At 28.9% G+C, this 20887-nt stretch overlaps 1 protein-coding gene across 9 annotated transcripts in view; it reads right to left on the bottom strand.

Moving 5' to 3' along the window:
* The window catches only part of DIP2 (disco-interacting protein 2), a 651591-nt gene that overhangs the window by 42444 nt on the left and 588260 nt on the right, over window positions 1–20887 (bottom strand). For all 9 annotated transcript variants that reach the window (XM_075373056.1, XM_075373055.1, XM_075373059.1 and 6 more), the window contains 6 exons: window positions 13540–13673; window positions 7635–7745; window positions 6933–7138; window positions 3985–4108; window positions 1949–2154; window positions 422–649 (listed from right to left, as the gene is read on the bottom strand). In XM_075373056.1, coding sequence (XP_075229171.1) covers window positions 422–649; window positions 1949–2154; window positions 3985–4108; window positions 6933–7138; window positions 7635–7745; window positions 13540–13673 — 1009 coding nt within the window. The remainder of the gene's footprint in view (window positions 1–421; window positions 650–1948; window positions 2155–3984; window positions 4109–6932; window positions 7139–7634; window positions 7746–13539; window positions 13674–20887) is intronic.

The raw sequence follows: 20887 nt of genomic DNA, 5'->3' as shown, positions 1-20887 counted from the left end.
ACTAGAAAACAGAATTGTTTTTTTTTTAACTCAACAGAATAATTCAGCATATAGGAAGGGCCATTAATTCAATTTTTAATAAATTACATACCATTTAAAAGATCTTCCCACCAATTTATCTAAAATAAGATAAAAGATTTTCTTTTACAGAAATAATATTATCCTGTCAAGTTTTTAATCATACTAATTAAAAAATAATAATAAAATCCTTAACTTTCTATGTCTCTATACCAAAAAAAGCAAAAATTTTTCTATTTAAAAAAATATCAAAAGAAGTATATCTTCTAATGCAGAAAAAGATTAAGTAAAAAAAATTAAAGTAATTAGCTGATCATAACATAATTTATTTTAAAATTCATTAAACAATAATAAGAATAACATTATTCATAAAAATATTAAATTAACTAGGGCAAAATCATACTTCAATGTATGCAGGTGTATCGTCAGTTAATCTTGGTGCAGGTGTCCAGTCTTTAGGTGTTTTTGTTAGATGTTCAGTAACAAACCAATGAAGGCGTGGCCAGCCTTTAAAAGCCACAACTTCACCGGCTGCAGTCTTAGGTAGGCCTTTTAAACAAGCCTCTGATGTAAGAGCTACCTGTATACCACAGCTGCCCAATAGGAAACCAATTTGTTGTGAACCTGCATCCTACAAAAAAAAATTCATTGCTCAATAAAAATTAATTACAAATATAATTTTCAATATAAAATATTTTAATAAAAATCTTTAAATAGGTGTTACGCTGTTTAAATAGAAAAATGCTGTAACATATTAAAAAAAATCTAACCATTTACAGTTATGGGAGTATTTTTCTCTTAAGAGCTCCCTCAATTTACAAATACTTAAATGTTGCAGTATTCAGCTACAATTCTTGAAAACCTATTTTATCTTCAAGTATAAGTAAAATTCAAGTATGTCTAAAAATTCAGAATTTACATTAACAAAATTAAAAACATAACAGCAACATTACAACCATTCTTTTTCAAAAAGTGTTCACTTTGTGGGTCAGTAAATACACAATGCACTTAAAATATTTTGAGCCCTTACAACTACCCATCCAAGAAGCCTCCTCCACATTCCACCTCCTCTTAACCTCCTTCAAATGACAAAAATTGAAATGTTTTGAGTTTTGATCTCAAAAGTGCATTTTTCCTTCAAAAACAAGTAAAAAAATTCAATAAAGCTAGTTTCACATCCCTTGCTCCCCATCTCCCATAATATAAACTTAAATTTCGAGATAATCAGAGCACTTTTTTTTTTTAAATTGTCTGCTTTTAGCAATAAGTGATAATTCAGTAAAACCAAGTGGTCAACATCCCCTTCTGCATCTTCAATTAATGAAATCTACAAGGCCTTATGGTGAACATAAAATTTAATGCAGAAAAAATGAATATTTAATAAATTAACATTAATTGAGAAATTTTTACATACAAAATTAAATTTTTGCTTGTATTTTTCTCACAATAGTCTTTTCATAAACTGCATGTTTCAAACAAAAGTTAAGAAAACAAACCCATTATATATAATACCTTAAAATATAAAAATAACTTTCATAGAAACATTTTTTCTGTTCATGAAATTCCCTCCACTACATATTAAAAGATATGATTACTAGATATTAAAAGATATTATATATTAAAAGAACCGAAAAATCATATTTGTAAATTACTTCCAAAAACATAAATTGTATTGGTAGGAATAATATTTACTACTTCTATAATTAGAAGCTAAATAGTACACTAGCCATTACCAGACAAAGTCAACAAAAACTTATCTTCTTATAATTTACCTAACATGATTTACTGGTACAAAATATTTTACTGTCTGCAGTTCTACAAACTGGTGTGAAACAGAGTGTAAGACACTATGAACAATAAAACTGGCAGAACACAATTCAATTTATTACAAAAAAAAATGGCTCAAATAGAATAAAATATATATACTTACTCTTCTAGTAAGAGGTACTTCAATTGGTACAGGTACTATACCAGCAAGCATACAACCATAAAAAGCACAAACAAAGTTTATGGGGTCATTATTTGGATACACTAATGCTATCCTATCACCACATTTCAAACAGGTTTCACCAGATTTGCTAAATGATTTATTTAATAATGTGTAGGCAACTTTTTGTGATCTGCTTAATAATTTTCCTGAAACAAAAAAAAATATAATTTTTATTAATCAAAATGAAAATGGCAATTAAAAAAATAGAAAAAAACCTTTGTTTGCTGAAAAAGTGATTTCTGCATGTCATTCATGAAAGTTGCACAAGATATTGTATATGAGCTTTGCATTTTTAGCATATTTTATTACACCTATATTAAAATAAAGCGTTAAAATTTATAACTGTGAAAAAACAAGATAATAACTTACTATTGTTTAAATATTAAACAAAAAACTTTTACTTTTAGATTAGATTTTGTACTTTTTGTTTTAGATCAGTCATTTAACTGATTTCATGCAGTCTCCAACATAATAACTATTCGCATAGTTATTCTTCAATATTTTGAATTTGGTTTTTATTTGCAGGCCTTTGATAAAGAAATTTGAAAATCCTTTGACCTAACACATTATGCTATAATATTTCTAAATGTAGGAAATTCTTTTAAATTTACCAAAAGTTATTCCTTTATGTATCATTTATCGGTGGCATTTTGATTTTTTTGCATTTATCTATCTGTGCATTTATCTTTTGCCTGTGCGGAAAGATATGTGGTAATTGGCAGCATCATTTCAACACACATGTGCAATAGACAAATATTTATAAGCCGGTGAAGTTATCTACTATAGATAAATGCAAAAAATCAGGCAGTATATAGAGTGCTACTGTTTATTGTGCTAGCTCGTTTATTTATTATCTGATAGTAATAGGGTCCATAGACATTTTGTGTGAATTTTCTGCTCTACATTTTTGACAAGAATTATTTTTTTCTGTAAAATCAATATTTAATGACCTACAGCCAAAATATTAAAATAAAAATGGTTCTTAAATTTTATTTTGTTTATAAACAAATGTCAGAATGATAGTGAGGCTCTCGACTTTTAGTATGTTAACTGAGGCGTGCTTAGGGACTTTTTCATCTGGTCTGATCGACAGGAAACTTTTGTCCCTCTATTCATGTTTTGAATCTAAAGCTCCTACTCTGTCTCTACAAATAGATATTTTTAAATCCTTCTAGTCCTTAGATCTATATCAGATACAAGTGTTGTCTTGTCTACATAAAAATTCTCCTTGGTTGTACCAATCTGCTTTTTATATCGACCTTGCTCTAATAATTTTGTTTCCTTAATAGCCAAATTATGTTAACTTCTGGCAAATTAATAATAAAATAACAATATACCAAATTTTAAAAACTATACAAATTTTTAATTACTAAAAAAATTCATTTGGAAATTAACACTGCAAAATGTTTACTCAAACAACCATTTTCAATTACTTTTAAAGAGATTAAGAGATTATCTACTTATTTATAATTAAATAATAAATGTTAGATGGTGGCAGTAATGTCTTTCATCCAAATGGTTCTGGATTTGAATCCCAGTCATAGTCATTGGCTTGGAATGGTAAAAAGATTTGTGATTACTTTTCACATGCTACAAATTTTCTTAAATATCCTACAAGAAAGCATCTTATAACTTTCTTATGATGAATAATTCATTAAGAAATAAGAAAAACAAAAGTAATGCTAAACCAATATGATCCATCCAGATGTTATTGCTATAACTGGACAAATAAGGAGGTGTAAGGTATAATATGTTCATTGGTTATCATCACCTAATTGGAATAGATTTTCTATGCTACCATAAATTTTCTTTCAGTTCACTAATTACTTGCCTTTAAAGCTAGTCAACAAAAAGAAGTCAAGATTTAACTATTAATTAAACATTCATGAATAAAAACAAAATATCAAAACAAAACTCATTTTCATTATTAATATTAATAATAAATTATTAGAAAATGTTTCTGAACAAAAATATACCATAAGTCAACGTGATGCTGAGTTTCCCATTGGGGTCAAGTACAGTAGCAACAGGTGCTTTATAAGTAGCAGATCCATACCTCTGAACAGCTGCTTCTAAATTTCTAGGTAATCCGGAAGGCACCTGCAACAAAAATAAAAACTAATTATTACAACATCAACTTTCTTTTTCTCTTTAAAGAAAATATTTTATATAAATAAAAAAAAATATTAAAAATATGAATTAAATATACTTTATAAATATTAACGTTAAACATACGATTTTTTGTTTCAGACAAGATGCAACATATCACAAAAATACATGACACATAAAAAAATATAATATATATATCCACAATCAATATAATCGGTTATCAATTGATGAAGTTGTGATATTATCATACCATCACATTAATGTCTTTTTTAAATTGTTTCATTATAAATATCTTTTAAAATGATAAGCTTTAAAAAAAATTATTAGAAAAACTTTAATTTTAGAAAAGCTTATAAAGACTAGTAGAACAAATTTTAAACTATCAATTTCAAAATTATGACATTTTCTAGTCCAATGAAAAACACATTCCAAAATATTTAATTTAACATCTATTATAACATTTTCCTAAATAAAAGTATCTCATTTCACATTTGCTTGAAACTCAGACAAGTATTCAAGGTAGATAATCATCACATCTACAGATACAAGAAAAAATTTATTGATATGGTGGAAAAGTTATGGCATAACTATTATTAATCCCAAGAAATTCCCAGGTAATAACTCATCCATCAACAAATTTTCATGAACAAGATCTAAATGCATGTAGGCTGCCAAGGATCTTCAGAAATTGTATCACATTAAATTATGAGGTCTCTTCAGAAAATGAATGAACAGTTTTAATTAAACTCCAACGTTGCTATTTAGTGATGTGCGGTTGGCAGCATAACCTCCTCTGTAACCACATATTATTGGATTGTTGATATCTTGCTTAGTTTTCATGTTATTTTTATTTGAGTGCAACGTGTTTGTGTTAGTAGTGATTTTTTTTAATGCACGATATTCCGGAGCAATGATACAACATGAAATTTTGTATGAAACTGGGGAAAACTTTTACAAAAACTTTTCAATTTTTGAAACAAGCTTACGTAGATGATGCTCTGAGTTGTACGCAATGTTATGAATGGTTTACACAATTTAAAAGTGGTCGTCAGTCAATTGAAGATGGCTCTTGACCAGGAAGGCCTTTGATTCAAACTGATGACACCTGTGTTCAGAGAATTAATGATTTGGTGTATGCAAGTCGCCAATTGATTGTCAGAGGAGGTTGCATCTCGATTGACTTATGCCATGGCATTTTGAGTGAAAAACTGAATGTGCATCGAGTTGCAGCAAAGTTTGTTCCACACTTGATAACCGAACAGCAGAAAGAACATCAAGTGGATGTTTGTTGACAACTTCTTGAACAAGCCAGTGACAATGAAACACTCATGCAAAGGATCATAATGGGAGATGAAATTTGGGTTTATGGCTATGACAACGAGACAAAAGTTCAGTCATCACAATGGATCGGCAAAGGATCTCCATGCTCCAAGAAAACACATCAATCTCGATCAGATGTCAAACTGATGATCTCTGTTTTTGATTTTAATGGACTTGTGCATTTTGAATTGTTGCCTCAGGGTGAAACAGTGAACCGTGTGTACTATCAAGGCATGAAAAAATTCTGCAAAATTCTGCAGAGTTGTGGTGAGACAACTCATGGTTCCTTTACCATGATGATGAGCCTGCACACTCAGCTTTGTCAATTTGTCAGTTTTGTGCCTCAGATGACTGTCCTCCCTCAGCCTCCCTACTAGCCAGACCTGGCTCCTTGCGATTGTTTCTTATTTCCAAAATTAAAATTATTGATGACATTAATCAAATTCGTTATGGACTTTAATGAAGCTATTAAGGACTGCTTTGCAAACTGGAAACACTGCTGGGAAGTTTGTGAAAAGGGGAGAGGAATACTTTGAGGGGGAGAAGAACCAATAATCTGTAAAATTAATAATAAATTTTAAAAATAGTGTTCAGTTATTTTCTAAACAGACCTCGAACAAATACATAAAAATTAGTGGAATCACTTTCAGACAATGAATAGAGATCATTGTTCAAGACACTGAATTGCTGTAAAATGCATGTTGCTTTACTCAGAGAGAGAAAAAATAATATTATCAGTAACAGGATAATTTGCTGTACGTGAAGGAAACAATGTCCCATGAGTTCTTTCAGGTCTGAATAATTTCAACAAATTGTGATAAATCTGTTCAGTGGACTACTCTCTTCAAAAAGTATTTTTTTTTTTATTCAAAATGTAATTAAGTATATAATTATAATGAAAACCCTCAAAACTGAAACATCACAAAAAATAATAGTTATATCATGCTATAGTCATATAATACCTTCAAAACCAATCGAAAGATATGATGCAGGCAATAACTGGTTTGTAGCAGAACTTTCTTTAGCCTCTAAAAATTAAGATAACCCATATTCTGTAAATAGCGAATGTATTTTGGCATATTTGCTGCACAAAACTATATGTTTAAGTGGTTTTGGTGTTAAAACAATTTCTTTAGCACAATATACATCCAATACTTCTGGAATTTTCAATAAGTTTTGCATACCAGTTTCTAATGAAATAAATAAAAACTAAAAATATTATAAAAATTTTATTATGCAAAATTGTTTAACTGTTCCAATAACGAATAGATTTATGATTTCTTAAAAAAACCAATTAAACTTAACGAATGGATATATTATTTCAACTATCACATTATAAAAACACTTCACTCATAACAAGCAGTAACTAAATCAACTATAGAATTATATAAATAATAATGTTATTAATTAAAAAATAGACTATTTAACTGAAATTGAAATACAAGTTATAAAACTGTCAAACTATAGACAATAAAAGAAGTTCATTGATACTAACCATAAGAGGTTCGCCAACAGCTGGCGTCATGGTTCCTCCTTCTGGTTTTGGTGCATTGGGATCTTTAGGATTGGCAGCTATTTCTAATTCAATATCATCATCCTCATAAAATTCAGGTAGAGGCCTTCGTTTAGGTCTTTTAAGCGTATTAAGTAATTGTTGAATTTTGGCAGACACTTTCCATCTCCCAGTACCAGTTACTGTACCTGAAAAAATTAAATTCATATTATTATATTCATAATTACAGTACCTAGCAGTCCTGATTACACTAATGAAGTGCATAGTACTTTTAACTTTTAAAACTAAAAGAACTTTTAATTTTTTAAAGGTAAGATTAATATAAAAATTAACATAAATAGGGAAGATAGTTTAACTGCAAACTTATTATCCTAGCCATCAGTAAGAGCTTCCTGGAAAATAAAAAAGAATGTAGAATACAATTGAAATAAAAACAGCTAATAAATTATACTGACAAATCAACAGCTTACAATACATTTTTTAAAACTCATACATAACTCACTCAACCTAAACAATACCATATCTTTCTTCAGTGATGGAGTTCTCTTTTGCATGGCTAATCACATCAATGCTGGAATTTAATTGCACATCGTTGCTTGGCCGATTACCTTACCAATTGATAAGTTATAATAATCAAATTTAAGTTTAAGAGTATAATAACATTAAATTTTTTTATGTACTTACCCATACCATCGTCAGAAGATTGCCGACTTTGGTTATATCTGTTTACACGGTCAGCTGGTGTTATCCGACGTGATTGTGCTGTATTGTGCGTAACATCTGGTGCTTGAGAATCTAAAATAAATTTTAAAAATGATATGTTACAAAGGTAGAATCATAATAAACAAATATAATAAATTATATTTACTTTACTTTTTCGTGTCCGAGCGATGAGACATTAAAACCTTTGCAACCAGTATTGTGCCACTGAAACACCAGAAGCATTTCCTTGCCACAGATCTAGTGTGCATTTGGTTGGGCAGAGGGTGCATTTTAGGAGATGTTCAGAGTCCTGAATCTCACCGCACTCGCAGTTCAGGTCGTTAGGCTCTATTTGACGCAATCTAGCGCGGTTAACTCTGGTTGGTGCAACCCTAGTTCGAAGCAGGTTTAAAGTCACCCACGTTTGCCAGTCCAGGTCATGTCCTGGAGGTGTTGGAGCTCTTTTTGGGAACCATGGAGGGGGCTCGATAGATGCAGAGTATAAAAATCCCTTTCTCGATTTCAGTCTCGGAGGGGGTGGTCGTTCCAACTGGTACATTGTAGGTCGTGTAACGAAAGATTGTCTGAACCGTTCAATGTACTCGGCTTCAGCTCGACATATTCCAGGTTCCTCCATGCCTGCCGCTCGGTGCAACTTTTCAATAGGAGTGGGTTTCATACATCCCGTTATTAAACGACAGGTCTCGTTCAGCGCTATATCAACCTTTTTGGTGTGTGTTGATCTGTTCCACACAGGACATGCATATTCGTCTGTTGAATAGCACAAAGCTCTAGCTGTCATTGACAGGACGGTTGGCTTAGCACCCCATTTACTGCTTCATTAATAAATTATTATATTAAATATAATAATAAATTACTTACTTAAATGCACATATACCATTTTATCTTCACCCAGATTAAAATGAGAAAGTTGTGATATCATTTCTTACAACAAAAATTAGTTCTTTTAAATATTTATTACAAACTTTCAGATTTAGGTGCAATAAGTTGAACTACCTGGTGTTTGTCGTCAGGGATTAGATTTTACTTATTCTACAGAAGGAACATAACTAGAATTTTGATTTTTCTCAGTCAAAATTTAATAAAAAAAAATTCATATGAAAAATGCTTCATATTTTTTTGCTTAGTTTTATCCTTAAAATCTTTTACTAAATTCATCTATGCATGTAAATCACAAAACACTGTCAATGCAAAATGGAAAAAGGAACAAACGTTTCTGTGAAAATTATACACAACTTTGCTTTAATCATTGACACTTGAAAGTTTTTTCTATAATGTATCCTAATGGAGTAAATTAAAAAAAAAATTAACAATAAGGAAACAGGTTTAATTTTTTCTTGGATAAATTTTCTATCTAGAGCGAATAAATACCAAAAAACTGATTTTTTTTAACAAGATGGGCAGCCAGGTCTGGTTAACATTAAAGTGAAAAAATAGCAGACATTATTAAAATTTCAGTTGTGTAAATTATGTCTTGTTGCAATAAGTTCATTCATAAAGTTTTGTTAAATCAGGTTATTCATATATAATCACACAGAAAAATAATAAATCAACATAATATGGACATTTTGTAATCAACAAAGACACTAAACAGAATTCCTTACGCTTTAGTGTTTAACAGAACACAAAGATAACATAAAATGCATCTTAGCAGTTACTTGCACATAATTTTAATTATATACGAGATATATGGGTAATTATATGTACAGTATAAAATAAAATTTTCTATTAATTATTTTAAAAACATTTACTCAATTTCAATAAATGAAATCCTAAAAAAATTATTTTTCTAAGTCTCACTTGAAGGAATCTTAGGTGAAGCTATAATTAATGAAACATGACTTATTGAATCAAAGCATTAATACATTAAAACTGAAGTTGTAAAATATACCATACTCTCAGTTTAAGCTTTACTATCTTCAAATATGAATAAATATGTCGGTTAAAGAATCATAGAGACTGCCCCAGTATAAACACATATATACATGACATCTGTTCACATCGACATTCTGATTTACATACAAAGATAAACAGTATTTTTTTAATATATTTTAATCAAGCTTCCTCTAAAAATTTTCATTTTTTTACATTGAGAAATTTGTTTCAAAAAGTCATTATAAAGCAGATATACTAACACGACCATAACATGATTCCATATAACTATATATTTTTACTTGGAATGCAACAAAAGAACTATACAATACATATTGTTTTCAGATATCTAATTAAATGCAAAGAAAAGATAGAAAAAGTGTGAGAAAATTAATGTACATTAAATGAGATGAGGAAAGAAAAGTATAACAAAAAGAATGGTTATCAAAAGGCCAATTTAAACAAACATATCATCCATCATATTTCAAGTTCTTTGTAATGACAGCAGTAATCATAACTGTCTAAGATTACCAAACCCTCTTGCTCTGTCAACTCAACCTCATTCACTCAAACATACACAACAATCTATCTTCACATCACTTTAATTCATTCACACAAATTGGATTTTACTTGACTGTTAGCACAATGTGTTTTCTACTAGTTGCACAACTTTAACGTAGATAATAATTATATACACACGAGTTTTAAACATTTTTTCTTCTTTTAGAAGCAAATCACATAGTAAAAACATTTAATTATGATGTCATCAAAAATAATGATGTTATACAAATTCTTCTTTTCTTACTTAAAGCTAAATAAGCATAAATTTATATGATGCTATAATATGCATATTTTATTTCTCTAAACTATGAGTAGTTGTTTAGTTCTCTAATTTACAATAAGTAGTTTTATTCATAATAAGAATTTTATTACAAATATATAATAAATAGCAAAGTAATTAAATGAAAGAAGAAAAAGTTTTTATATATAAAAATAGTTGTTTATAATGAATATGGTTAATACTGTTAGTGGGCTTCTGCTAAACGAAGGGTTGGAAACCTACCTACAACTTAAATATAAACAACAAATAATCATTTTGTGCCATGAAACAAAACACGTGGTTAAAAATAAACTAGTTTTAATAATTTTCAAAAAAAAAATTGTCACAGACTTTTGTATTATTTGTATTATCCATATAAGTGCACTGCTAAAAGGAACACTAGTTTTCAACCTTTCCAATCATTACAAAGGTTGCTTTTTTATCTTTTACCTCCCTATTGTAACATAACTTTCTATACTTGTTTTGATTAATAAACAGAGTGATATTTAAATATGAAAACAGCTTTTTATACTGCATATCTGTAAGTATTTGTAGGCAGAAAGAAATGGGGGTTCTATATAGTTAAAAAAAAATCTGCATTACGGTGAGTTTTTAATTTTTGCCCACCATCTTGGATACACCATTATATTCAATCAATCGTAGTTTTTTTAAATAGGAAGGTGAACATGTAACAAATAATTCCGATTTAAAGTTTTATAACAACAATGATGAAACTTGTTTTTCTGTTATTCTTTTGGATTCACTTAAAGAAGGCATTGTTATTTGAAGAGTTAATATTTAATAAAACTAAATAAATCTAATAATTATTAAATATTTAAAAAACTAAGATTTAATCGTTTTTACAGAAACTAATAAAACTTTCACCAAAAAACAAATTTGAACCATTAGGCCTACAACTTAATTTTTACTAGCATTATCAGATTTTACCATTAAAAGTATTTTTAAGTAAAAGGGTGAAATGAGGAATTAATAAGTTGCATTTTTTCAACATAATACAAACTGCATTGTTGTAAATTAACAGTGATTTACCCAACTAAATTTGTAATAATTTTTTAAGTATTTTCAGCTGATTTGTTTTATTTATGATAAGTAATAAATACCAGCTGATATAAACACTGGAAGTTAATTTTTATTTAGAAGATAATATCAGTTAATATAGCCGTTTAATTTGTAGTTGTATCGTTAATTATTAGTTATTGCTTATTATTATCAATATTATAGCGCTGTTTAAAGCGCATATATTATATGCATTATGAATGTAAAATGCAATAAAACTGTTCATACAGTATGTTTTACCTTGTTTTATTGTTAACATGATTTTTCTGTCATTGCAACTTTGAATGTTTATAACTTGATAATGAAGGCATTAACAGAAATAAAATTTTTCTTGTAAAATTTTAAATCGAAATCATGTGTCGTATGTCCACCTTCCTATTTAAAAAAATTAAAAACCACTGTAATGCAAATTTTTTTTTTTAACCATGTACAACCACATTTCTTCTGCCTCCAAATACCTTTCAGATATGCAGTATAAAGCTGTTTCCGTACTTAAATATCACCCAGAATATTTACATAGATTATATATGATTTACCACCAACTTTATTTAACCATATTTTTAATATTTAATAAAAAATTATCTTTGTTAAAGAGACAAAAATGTTCTACATAGAAATTAAAAAAAACATATAAGTAAATAAACTACTAGAGATAAAAATGCAGGTTTTCTAATCAACTGATGGCCAAATTAATCACACTTTTTAATATAGTAATAAATTTGAACTGTAAAATTATTACACAAAATTATTAATAGTGGAGTGAACATTTTCAACCAACTACTCATAAGGCAACAGGTTATAAATTAAATAAAAGAAAAAAATAATAATCGTCACCACTGAAAATGTCTAATTTTGAAATTTATCAGGCATAACATATGAAGTATTTTACAATATCACATCTTTTTAAAAATCCTTAACTAATATGTTAACACTCAGTTTAACCGATTTCATACTGATTATGACTAGACAAAAAGAAATCTACTTTTTATAAATGTTTACACCAGAAAAGTTAACATGTTATATAAAATGGAAGATGATAAAATAAAATGAGTTGTAGTATCACAATATCTACAGAAAATAAGAAATGCCAGGATAAAACAAAATTATAAGTTATTAAATAATAATTATTCTACACAATTAAAAAAAATTACTGACAATATTAAAATACTATGCATTTTCAGCAGAGTTTAATCAACACTATTAAAAAATTCTTAATACTGTTACTAAAAGATTCATTTTTTCATATAGATTATATTTTGTACAGTACAATAGAAAAAAAATCATAATTTACTAAACTGAGACTTTGATCATTAGATCTTGTTCACATGCAATTTTTTCTTTCTTTTGTATTAAATATTATTAATGCATTGGTAAAATGGTAAGTTATAATTAAAAGTACAAACTGAAAATAACCTAAGGATCAAGGTCTCTCAATTGGTGCGTTCTTTTATAATTCTATCATAGTAGTAATAAAAAACTTGTAATTTTATTACGGTTACTAAAATTCAATGGATATTATGTTTACATAACCTAAACAAGTTATAAACAATAAAAACCAATATTAATAAATGAACAACCTAGAGTAATAAAACAAAATTTACCATCGGAGAGACAACACTTATCTTAAAATCATTTTCAGTCTTACATTTTTTATTATAAATTACATTAATAAATTAAAATAGTTTTGATATATAATTATAATTAATGCAGGAATAATAACATTTATTGTAAAAATTAAATAAAGATTAATATTTTTTAAATGGTTAAAAATGCATTAAAAATACTAATATAACTTTTTTTTACGTAAGCTATAATTAATTAAAAATCAAGGCTGAAGTCTAAAGATCGAAAGACATCTTTCCAACAATAACTTTTATTTATTACTTAGTTTTGGTGGTTCATTTATTAATACTGATAATCAATGAAACAAAACAGATAATATGTTTCAATCATTTAAAAAAAATAATAATACATAATATAAAATATAAATAAATTTTATTAAAATAATATTACTGGTCAGTATTAGTAAATAAAACAAACACAAGTAAAAGGGAATGAACTATTCCCCTTAATAAAGATTTATTAATTATTTCTCACATGGTCTAAGATTGTGCATAACATCAGCTAAGTCTGTTATCTCTTGTTTGTTGCGTTTACTTTTTTCTTCTCTATGATCATTGACCCTTTCCTCCCACACAACACCTCCAGGAGTAACACCTCCGTTTGGTAACCTGCAAAAAATAAAAAACCGGAATAAAAAAACTGGATTGTTAATTAAAATAACTTTCCACTATATGTAATAGCATCTTTTTGATCATGTAATCTAATAATTGCCTAACCTTGAAGAAAAGCAAGTTAATATTGCATGCAATACTGAATTAGTAAACTAACCTAAGAAGTCCATCCATAAATTACGTCATGCTAATTTTCATTAGCAATTTTTTTCCTATTGCCATAATTTATCAAGGAAACTTTTAAACCCTCTGCTGATCAAATCACACAATAACAGGGTTGTAACAGCACTTAGCTATTTATCAGAGCTCAGAATGCTTTTGATTTATCTGTAACTATGTCGTCATCTCACTTTTCCATAGCTGCAATGATATCAATCATTCATTTTTTGTATGATGGCCTCATTTCCACTATCTATCAAGAATCCATGATCAAATCCTCTGAGGTACCCTAATTCTCATCCATTTGTTAAAGATGACTATAATCGATGAGGTGTTATCCTTCAACTTTAGTGGTCAATAAAAAATTCCTGCCCACCTTCCTCAAGATATTATACTTTTAACTTAACCTCAAACAGTCAAATAATGACTTCTTTTCCAGAAACTCTTCTCCATAATGATCACTCTACTTTTAAGTATTGCCTGGAAGTCCATACTTTGAAGAGTAGAGTTTTTGATAAATTTACCAAAGATCTTCTTAATTATTTAATATTTTAATATACAATCACTCTATAAAATGGAACATCAACACTTACCAAAAAAGAAGAAATCTTGAGTTAAATCCCCGTTTAGTTGGAATTGTTCTATATTTGAAAGTATATTGTCGCGTGTTCGCAGTTCGACAAGGATATCGAGATGTTAGACATGTAAAAGTCTCTTACAAATACAATTTATTGCACTCAAATATATAAAATAAAATAAATAATATTTTTTTATACAAAATAGAAATTCAAATTAAAAACTAAATTGATTTAATAACAATTAAATTAAAAATACCAAAATACAATCTGATTTACTAAAAACTTTATAATGACTAATAGAAACTAATATTGAATGAATGACAGAAAAATCTACAATTCATGTTCTGCAAGTATTATTTACTTTTACTGTTTATAAAAGAACTACCCTACACTTTAAAAATGAATAGAATACTATCACTTTCACTCCTGTTCACAAATAACTCGCCCAACGCCTTCTTGTTTTCAACCATTGTTCAACTGGAACACTCAGGACTCTTTGCTTGTTGTCAAACATTTACTGTTATCACTTTATCACACACTACACTGCACTTGAACTTGAAATACTAACTGTCACTCCACTGGTCCCAGGCAGTATTTATATCTCCTGATGACCTGTAGTACCAGTGCCTGGCCTGTCCTTTTGATTGTTCAAGTGTAATAATTGTTATTGTCTCCCCCTTGCCTAGTATGTTTTTCTAGAACACGACAAGTCCTTATCTAGAAAGAATCCCTTTGTTGATTCTTCTTTCTTTATTTTCTCTGTCTTTCTTCTTCCTGGAAGCTTCTCTAGTCATTACAATATCTTTACAGCTGGGATAATTTTGAAAGAATAAATCACAAGAATTGAATTTGACATTAGTTATTACAACATTTTTTTGTTTTAATAACATCTATACATACATAAAAAATAATCTGATATTTTAGAAAAATTAATACAACTAGATTATAGCAAATAACATCAGTTTTCACCTCACAGACTTTCAAGTGTTAAGAGTGTAGGGAGTTGCAACCCTGCGGACCCAAGCTAGCTGCAGCTTTTCTTAAACTATGGAAAAGCTGCAGTATCAACCACATTATACTAAAACATTATGAATCACTATACTCCTTACAATATAAATATACCACACGAAACAACATTCAACATTTTTCCTGATGCAAACATAACAACAAAAAAACTTGACAAATTTCTCAATGAAATAAGCCTAATAAAATTCTTGCTAAATTTCTTCTTAAGTTATATAAAGTCCAAGGATTGTTATATATAACCTAGGAATTATTTTCCTAAGTACATGGTATGCACAAATGGTACTTAAAATTCCTCAATTATCTATAAAACAAAAATTCTTTAATAATTTACCAAAGGATAAGATTTCATACACATTTTCACAACTAAGTTTGAATTCTAGAATTAACGCTTAACAGTTTCAGCATCAACTCATATATGAATTACCTTAAAACTAATAAATAGATTCAATTAAATCCTCGACTACCACAATAAAATATCTACCTATCTATTAAATATCACTACATTTTCTTAATGTAACTCTATCTACTAACATGATAATTTATTAATTCTAAGCAAACAGAACAAAGTTTTTGTGTATTTTCTACAAATTAGAACATTTCTTTCCATAACTATAATTACACAAAGATCAAGCATGAATTCAAATCCAAATCTGCTTTATTCCACAAACAGAAAAGTAAAGTGAGTAATAAATTAAGCAGAAGTTCCTTGTATTTTAATACTAGACTAATTTTTATATGAAATTAAAAAATAAATAAAAATTCTTAACAGTAAACATAAATCTTAAATACTCCACCAACACTCTCTGAAGTTTTTAATGAATTAATTTTATATACAAAATGATTCTAAAGTGTTAAATATATGGCAAGCTAATTCATTTCAAAAACTTCCCCAACAATTTATTAAATTAAATACTATAAGTAGGGGTAAAATTAACTTTGAAAAATGAACTATACGAATGGCTGAAACATGCAAATTATCTTTTAAAATTTAAATCTTTTTATTCTATTAAAATTAATTTAAAAATGTGAAATAATAAAGTACATTTAATCAAATTTTTAAAAAAATTAATAAAGTTAAACAAAAACCCAAGATGATGAAAACTATATGCTTTTCAATGGAGTCACACTGTATTAACAATTAGTATAAGTTTACAATTAATACCGCAATGTAATCACAATATAATCGCAATGTACAAAGAGTTGTTGGAAATGGTTCCGAGAATATTCACACAAATCTGCACGGGTTATTCTAATTCTCAAAGATTCTTATAAGTTCTTCATGTACAGTGTTTTCTGTTAAATTACGATTAGCAGTTTTGAAATTTCTTGGGGCTGTGGGGGGTTTCGTAGATGAACATTAATTTTTGCATAACCCCAAAAGTAAAAAGATAGGTGGGCCTACGTCCGGAGAACGAGGTGGTCGTACGCTCTTCATCACGATTCGATCTCCGTAAATCTGTTGCAGTAGGTTCGTGGACTGCTTGGCTATACGTGCAGTCGCGCCGTCTTGTTGAATCCAACCACCATTAATTTTATCCTAAGTTAGCTCTCCTATGAACTGGTCTCTCCATTCCACATCGGTAGAAATAAGATAATCCTCAGAATTGTTCGCTAGAACTTGTTGAAACCATTAACAGTAATAAAATCGCTTTTCACAGTCTGCGGCCAAAAGTGTTTGAAGTACTTTAAAAATGTTTATGAAAGTACTTCATACAAAGTACTTTCCCGAAGAAAGTATGAGACTGAGCTTCTTACGAACCGTCTTCTGTGTAGCTGCGATTCATATGTTTTTCTGTAGGGGAAACCTTCACACGGACTTGTATTACGTTGCCTAACACCAGATAAGTTTCGGGTTTTTTCTTCACAGAGAGATAGTCTACTACTTCGCTCGTAGTCTTTTAACGATTCTCTCCCAAAAACTTCTTAATTATCGCTCTTACACCATGTCAATTAGAAAACAGTGTACTTAGAAATCGTACGGAAAACAGTTTCACACTGTCTGTGTCTGCTCACCACCATGCTAACGAAAAATGTATTCAACGAGAATTATCCGCTATTTTACAGTTAACATTGTTAACTGTAAACACCTTACCTTACAGTGTTAAGGTAAGGTTACAAAAGTAACCACTGTAACTTCGTCTCCTAAAGCAACTTTACTAATCCATTTATCATAGGCTCTCCTCAAAACAAAAAAAAAAAAAAAGATTACAACCGGTTATCCGACAAAGGTGACATTTTAAATTCCGCTGTATTTTTCAACGAACAGATACAAATGTGAACACCTACATTAACATCTTTTACATAAAAAGAATAAAATTTAATTTAAAAACAACACTACATGTTCTCTAACAAAGCAAATAAACTGTGAAAATGTATTACAGATGTGGTGAACAAGTCGTAAAGTTTTCGGTCGAAATGAAGCACCGTCTCGTATAGCAACTGTAAAAATAGTAGCTAAATTTGAGAAAACTATCCCTGTTACTGTTGGAATGACACAAGTCCATCCAGGTCGGCCGCATTTCTCCTGCTGATGGTGATATCGCTGAAAATCCCGGTTTGTCGCTCCCAAAAATGTTTATAGCAATTAGCCATCTCAAATGCGAGCCTGCAATGCATTTTGCATTAAGATCATGGACTGTTGGCTTATAAAGTTTAATCTGACTCGACAACTATAGCCACGACACCGTGCTCCTCGACGTCGTCCATTCGTCGATTGAGTATAGGAAATGCAGTCAGGTAACGCCGATTTTTTAAAGAAAAATTATTCTTATTATTATCTAAATTATCTAAGAATGACGGGGCCATTTCAGACTGAATGGAATCGTGAATAAAAAGAAATATCAGGTGTAGGACTCCGAAACTCCTAGAATAATTGTCGGGAGATGTCTCCTCTATTCATAAAGAGCGATTGTTTGGATTTAATTTTGGGGTCGGCGGCGTGATCAAGTGTATTTTTTGAGATCAAAGAAGATTCTGCGATTGGAATCGATTAAGAGAGTTACTTGACGATGCCAACCGACTTCTTTTGGCCTAGACTGGACAAAATAGAGTGGACAATATTTATTTCCAGCAGGAAAGCAGTACGAATCACAAGAGAAATTCCCAAGACGAGTTATCTCATGAAACAGACATATCAAGCCGCCTGCATCGTACGATCTAATATCTAATATGCCACCGAAAGGCATTATTTCAGAGGATGATATAAATGAATGCAAGTGAAGTGTAGTCTTGAACAATCTCAGATTGACCATTCGTGAGATATGTGGTTAATTGAAACCCAACCACCAAAGAACATCAGTATCCACAAGAAAATGCAAAATTCACTCCTGATAACCATCGCTTCAGAGCATGAGATGTGCAATCAGCAGATTTAATTCCAGAAGGCAATTTGAAAAAACTGCTTTTTTTCTGTACGTATTATTTTTTCTGTACTAAGTATTCATTTCATTCAAGACCAATAGTCGAAGATGTCACAAATGTTCGTAATGCCAGTTACGTAATGTTCGTAACTGGTAATCTAAAACATCCATGGTATTCTTTATTTATGTATTGTACATAATACTTTACTGTATTTCATTGCACCTGGCAAATCCAACGCCCATTTTACAATAAGGTATGAACTACGATTTTATTACTAGGACTACTGAATTGTATTTATAATTATTTTCCTACTGCACTTGAGTTCATATATTTTTCTAAAACTATGGCCTTTATTCCAATAATTGCATTCACAGATGTTTAAAACCTTCATAAATATAAAAATGTTACTGCAAGCATAAAATCCATATTAAGCGAAATCTGGATTAAAGAGGTCCATATTAACAAGGTTTACTGTATTTCAACCCATATTCTAAATGTTAAAAATTTTTTTTTAATTTATCAATTTTTTATTTATTTCATTATGTTTTTGTTTGTTATTATGACTATTTGAAGTAATTTATAAACAAAAATATGAGGTGGTTACTGCAGAAAAATATTTACAGGAATTTTAAAGAATAAGTATCAAACAATAAAAAATATTTTATGTCATTTAGGTAAAAGAGAATCTATATTAGAAGGCAAATGGAATCACAATGAAAATCGATAACAGAAAAATGTGCAACCATCTTAAAACATACGTTATAGAAACAAGTTACAATTAAAAATAATAAACTTGATATGTTTGATGAAACAGCTGTTTGCAAGTCAAGTTGCAAAAAAATCGAAAAGGAGTGCTACTTTTTTACTACTATTAACATAAGAAAGATCGGTTAAGTTTAATGCAAAGGTTCTTACGATTAAAAGTTGGCAAGAAAAGTTCTGTAACTAGTAATGGGATACAGTAATTGATAAGTAAAGAGGAAACACATGGGTCTTAATCAGAAGCAAAATAGGGAAAAGATTTGTTAGCTCTTACATTAAATCCATCGATTCAGAATGTTTTCTAGTTTTATGGGAGATTATGTTGATAAAAAATCACTGTTATTTGAGGTTTTCAACACCTGACTCAACTAATCCACTAATTAGCTTCAAGAGACTGCAGTATACTGTATGAATAATGAAAAAAAAAGTAATTTATTAGTTTCAAAATGCCAATCTCTGTAGGAATGAGTGCATCTTGGCCTTTAATCCAGGGATCCTAGGTTTAAATCCTAATCAGGCATGGTATTTTTCATATGCTATAAAATTCCATTTCCGTATTCCCAAATCAAAGCTTCTGTGGTGAATTAATTCTTATAAAAAAAAAATAAACAAATAAATAAGCAGATAGACCGATAAAGTGGGCAATGCAATGTAAAAGATATGAAAAAAAATTAAATACTACTAAAAAAACCAAAATTTTATCATAATTATCAAGAAAAACCTATAGATTTCAGCTGTAACTTGAATAAAAGATACTTATTTCTTAAAATGCGTTTGATAATATCTTAAAAATAATGATAATAGTAATCATTCATAATAAATAAAATATTTTTAGCAGGAAATCATTGTATCTAATAATGATAACAAGATAACAAAATTTTAAAATTATAAAAGATAAGGAACATAATGTATATATAGATAAGATAAATAAATAATAACTATTATAATTGAATTTCGTGTAGAAATGAGCCATAAAACAAATAAATAAGTAAATAAAAAAAACTTATATATTTTATAATAGCTAAGTAAAGAAAAAATTAAAACAAGGTATAAAAGTAGTAAATTCTCTGAACAAATATAAATTTTAACTTCAGAATAAAAAAGATCATTCATTAACTTTGAAGAATAAATAAAAAACCAAACAAAACATTTTTTTCAGCAAAGAACTATATTTTTAAGAATTTGTTTTTCCTAACTCTTGTTAATAAATAGACACTACAACATTTAAATTGTGTTGTATATGTTGATTACGAGCTATCATTCAGTACACCACTATTCACTAATTACTATATTTACAATGTAAATCAATCTAATTAAAACAAAAAA

This window comes from Lycorma delicatula, chromosome 8 (genome assembly GCF_047948215.1).
Source record: "Lycorma delicatula isolate Av1 chromosome 8, ASM4794821v1, whole genome shotgun sequence".
NCBI classification, from domain to species: Eukaryota; Metazoa; Arthropoda; class Insecta; order Hemiptera; family Fulgoridae; genus Lycorma; species Lycorma delicatula.
The sequence above is the reverse complement of the archived record's forward strand: the minus strand, read 5'-3'. Positions and strand labels throughout refer to the sequence as shown.